The 4369-nt window shown below is 40.7% G+C and overlaps 1 protein-coding gene across 1 annotated transcript; it reads right to left on the bottom strand.

The window, feature by feature from the left end:
* Positions 1–1783: 1783 nt before the first annotated feature.
* LOC107835457 (nuclear factor 7, ovary-like) lies at positions 1784–4366 on the bottom strand (the record flags this gene model as incomplete). Its single annotated transcript, XM_016667865.1, has 2 exons — positions 1784–2780; positions 3842–4366. Coding segments are annotated over 2 exons (1230 nt in total), but the record flags the coding sequence as incomplete, so codon positions are not given.
* Positions 4367–4369: the final 3 nt, after the last annotated feature.

Below are 4369 nucleotides of genomic sequence, written 5' to 3'. Positions count from 1 at the left end.
AATTATCCTAAAAGTCATGTTTTTGGACTGTGAGAGGAAGCCGGAGTACCCGGAGAGAACCCACGCATGCACAGGGAGAACATGCAAACTCCATGCAGAAAGACCCCAGACCGGGAATCAAACCCAGGACCACTGTGCAGCCCACATAGAAATCCAACTGGGCAAAAATTTCAGGTCACTTGAGGTTTCATGAGAATATTAGATTTTTATTCAGAGAATATTTATGATGCATTTAAGAAGCCATTGCAGGATTTCCCCCAGTGTATTATAAGCCTGGCGGGCCACCAGGCTTTATTTGTGCCCCCACCAGGCTTGGCATTGCTTAGATTTTATTGTTGTTTTTTTTTATGTTTGCATTTTTTAGGACTTTATAGTTGGTGTACATATATTAATCTTCCAATAACATAATTATCAAGTGATATCTTCAAATTTTCTGTCAACTTTAAAAAAATTTCTAACTCAAAAACACGGTGGGCTGCTGTATGAATGACTGCTGAGCACCCCCACCAGCAGGCTTAGCAAGTTTTCTGGGCGAAACCTTGTATTGTCATATTCTGATCTGTGTAGCAGGCGAGCTCGCAAACAGGATGTGATGTATGGAGACACCTGGAGTCAGTGTCCAGTCTCTGAAGAAGGTAAAGATCTCCAGCTAAACTCTACATCCATAGGCATAAATCCCCCCGAATCTTGGAAAAGTCTGGTCCCCCCCAAAGAAATCATTAAAGAAACCCTTGTATTTAAACAATATCAATATAAAAAAAGGCAATAGAAACAAAGAACGAAGTAAAGAAAAAAATAATTAATTTTTAGGTCCCCCCCACTATTGTTAGAACAATGGTGTACAAACAACAAAGTGTAGGAGCACAGGCTCCATTAGAGCCGCTGAAGTGAGGAGGTAGCTGTTAGCTGTGGCTCTGCAGCATAGACAAAAAACCCTCCAGTAAGTAAATACTTAAAGCAAAAGACAAGTAACACATTTTTTTTTTACTTTCACTGGTCAATAGGAAGAAACACATTGACAATAAAAATCAGTCCACAGTTCGTTATTTCATTACTTTGGCTGAATCATGATAAACTGCCACCTTATGCCTTAACTCAAAATGAGCTTAACTGCTACATTGCTTTAATAGACTTGGCTCCTTTTTCTGTTGAAGGTAGCCAGTATTTAAATTATAATTAGCTCTCTAACCCTTACTTTAATAAGAAGAGTTTGAAACTGGAACGGCTGAACATTGCCACTAGCCGACAGCTCTGTATGGGAGCCGAGAGCAGAGGGGCTGTTGCAGCTGGCAGTAAAAAATAAAATAAAGTACCAGTATGCCTTTATTTCTTATCATTTTCAACGTAGAGCCTTTAATACCACAAAATAAAATCTAAATATTTTTCTAGAAAACTCTAGTGCTAACCTTTAAATTTAAATTGATATTTCCCAAATATTAAATTTCCACATATTTGTAAATTTTAACATGAAAAAAAAACTACAATAAAAGTTTAAAGCAACATAAGTTATAATTTAAATAACACATGACTTGTATTGAGAACCTCTGAAATAAATCAATATTTATGAGGAATTTTATTAAGTGGAGTTACTAATTAAAACTTGTTTTTATTTAGAGCCTTAAATTTTTGTAAAGGTGCAGCAGAGATTAGATCTGTGACACTGAACCAAACTCATGTCTAAGCAACATTTGAATCTTAGTTTGACTTCTATGGGTCTCAACAGGTTGTTTACTGAGGAAAACACTTTTGTTATTCATTGCTACTTACTAGTCATTTTTGGAGGTGCAGCTTGAACAAACACACAAAAAAAAATTAAGCCACTTTTTACTGTAACTTTGTCGACCCCCCTCAAATTTCCCTGTTGATGGTCCTCCCCAATAATGAGATGGGATTTACCCCCTTGTCCACATCATCCACTTCAAGTTACATTTAGTATGTAGCATCTGGACAGATTATAAAGCTGATCTGGAAACAAGCAGATCATCAGATTATCTTCAGTTTCCTGTTTAAATCACAGAGTTTCAATCTGATCAATAAGGTTTCATTTGGACTTTTTGTTCTTCATGCTGAGAACATCAGAGCTGCTGTTTGATCACTGAGATCTTCATCGGTAAGAGTTTTACTTGACCCAGAGTGTTGAAGTATGGAAACATCTTGTCAGTGAAGGTGTGTGTGAAGGTGTGTATGTGTGTGTTAGTATCCAGATCAGAGAACAACAGCTTTCCTCCATCCCAGTCCAGATTCACTCTGATCCTCTGGATTTTCTTCTGGACTGAGAGAAATATGAGTGGAGCAGGTGGAGAACGTGCTCCATATTCACCATTACTGGAAAATATAGCCAACCATCCAGACTCTCTCTCTCCCTTCCTCTGGACAGACTCTGCTAACACACCAAGCGCCCATCCTTCACTGTCTCCAACATCAACATCCCAGCTGTGGTTCCCTGAGTTAAAACCCTCAGAGCTCAGGACAGTCCACTCAACCTCAAATCTCTCTGGATTGTAAGGAAGCTGCTGTTCCTCTCCTTCAGTAAAACTGGTCAGATCTTCAGACAGGTGGAGTTTTGGATGGGCCGTGTTTGAGTCCAGAACCAGAGGAGTGTAGGTCACCATGTCCTTCATGTTGCTCCAGATGTTGAAGGCCAGGTTGCCCAGATGTTTGGCCTGGTCCATCAGAGCTCCTGAGGGCAGCTGTGGATCCTCCAGCAGGGGGCAGCGCTGGACTCTTTCCACTGCAGCCTTGTAGTTGTGCAGGAATGAGACGTCTGCAGCTCTCAGCTCCTNAGAGGCGGGGTACACCCTGTACAGGTCGCCAGTCCATCGCCGGGCAACACAGAGACAGACAGGACAAACAACCATGCACACACACCCTCACACCTAGGGACAATTTAGAGAGAAAAATTATCCTAAAAGTCATGTTTTTGGACTGAAATTTGAAGATTAACTTGAACTTTGTGATTTTATGATGCTGGAAACATTTAGCGCCCTGCGACAGACTGGCAACCTGCCCAGGGTGACCCCACCTCTCGCCCGGAACATTAGATGGAGATAGGCACCAGAAACGCTCCAGACCCCACTAAGGACAAGATATCACCTTGTTGTCTGTGGCTATTAAACTGTAGTATGTTACTTTTATAAAAAATTTATTTTTTTACATTTCATCCAAAATATCACTATGTCCTCATAGTAAATATGAGACAGATAATCTATGAAAAAATTGATCTCCTCCACCTCCTCCCCGTTGTCCTAGTCGTCTACAGGAATGCACCACTCTAGGTCAAAAACAACCAATTACAGCGAGGATCTTAGCGCTAGCAATCAATGCTCTTGTACATCCTGCTCACTTTACAGGAGAGGGGCCTGTAATGTGTGCTTGTTCAGATTTTCAGGCAAAGCTCACTGTTTTCTCAGAACTTAAAATTTCATCTTTCAGCAGTTTAAATCAGAGAGCTGATTATCAAAAATCAGCGAGCTTTTGATTATCAAAACTTTAAGCTTGCTAAGTTCAACTTCAGCAGAGAGTCTAAAAACTGATTTAAATAATCTGAATAATTTTGAGGTAATAACAAAACAATGAGAAACATGAACATTCAGCTAAATTCTTCTGTTAAAACAGCCAACTCTTGATGGTCCATAACCTGCAATCTGAACCTTGGTGCCGCTGAAACAAAAGAAAAACAAAAATAATTGATCCAAAATGGCCGACTTCCTGTTGGGTTTGGACCATGGCTCCAAGAGAATTTTTTGTAGGTCCTGACAAGATACACATGTACCAAGTTTCATTCTGTGTTATGGGGCTGATTTTTAAAAATATTCTAGGGGGCGTTGTGGAATAATTAGGCCACGCCCACCAAATACTGGACTGCATTTTTGTTGTGGGTTGGACAAGAATCGATCTCAGTGAGCATTGTGCAGCAATTCAGGTGTTCTGCTGTCTGATCAAACTTATTTTTAACGTCCTTCTTGAGCTCCAGCTTCTTCTTTAAAGGCTCCAGAGATTTTTTCAGATTCTCTCTGTGATCCTGAGCAGCTTCATGGATGGGTCTGAATCTGTGGTTGATGTGATTTACCGAATCTGTGCAGACGAGACACACTGGCTGCTGATGGTCCAGACAAAAGAGTTTGAGTTTCTCAGAGTGCAGACTGCAGAGATCCTCTGAAACTCTCTGATCGCTCTGCTGTGAGAAAGTCTCACACAGGTTCTTCAGAACCAGATTTAAAGGCGGTTCAGCCTTAGAAGATCTCCTCTTACAAACTGGACACTCTCTTGCTGGTTTCTCTCTCCACCAGCTCTTCAGACACTCCTTACAGAAGCTGTGGCTACATGATAGAACAACCGGATCCTTAAAGACGTTATAACAGACCGGACA

This window comes from Poecilia formosa, unplaced genomic scaffold (assembly GCF_000485575.1).
Source record: "Poecilia formosa unplaced genomic scaffold, Poecilia_formosa-5.1.2 Scaffold2670, whole genome shotgun sequence".
NCBI lineage: Eukaryota > Metazoa > Chordata > Actinopteri > Cyprinodontiformes > Poeciliidae > Poecilia > Poecilia formosa.
Note: the sequence above shows the minus strand (reverse complement) of the source record. Positions and strands in the feature narration are given on the sequence as shown.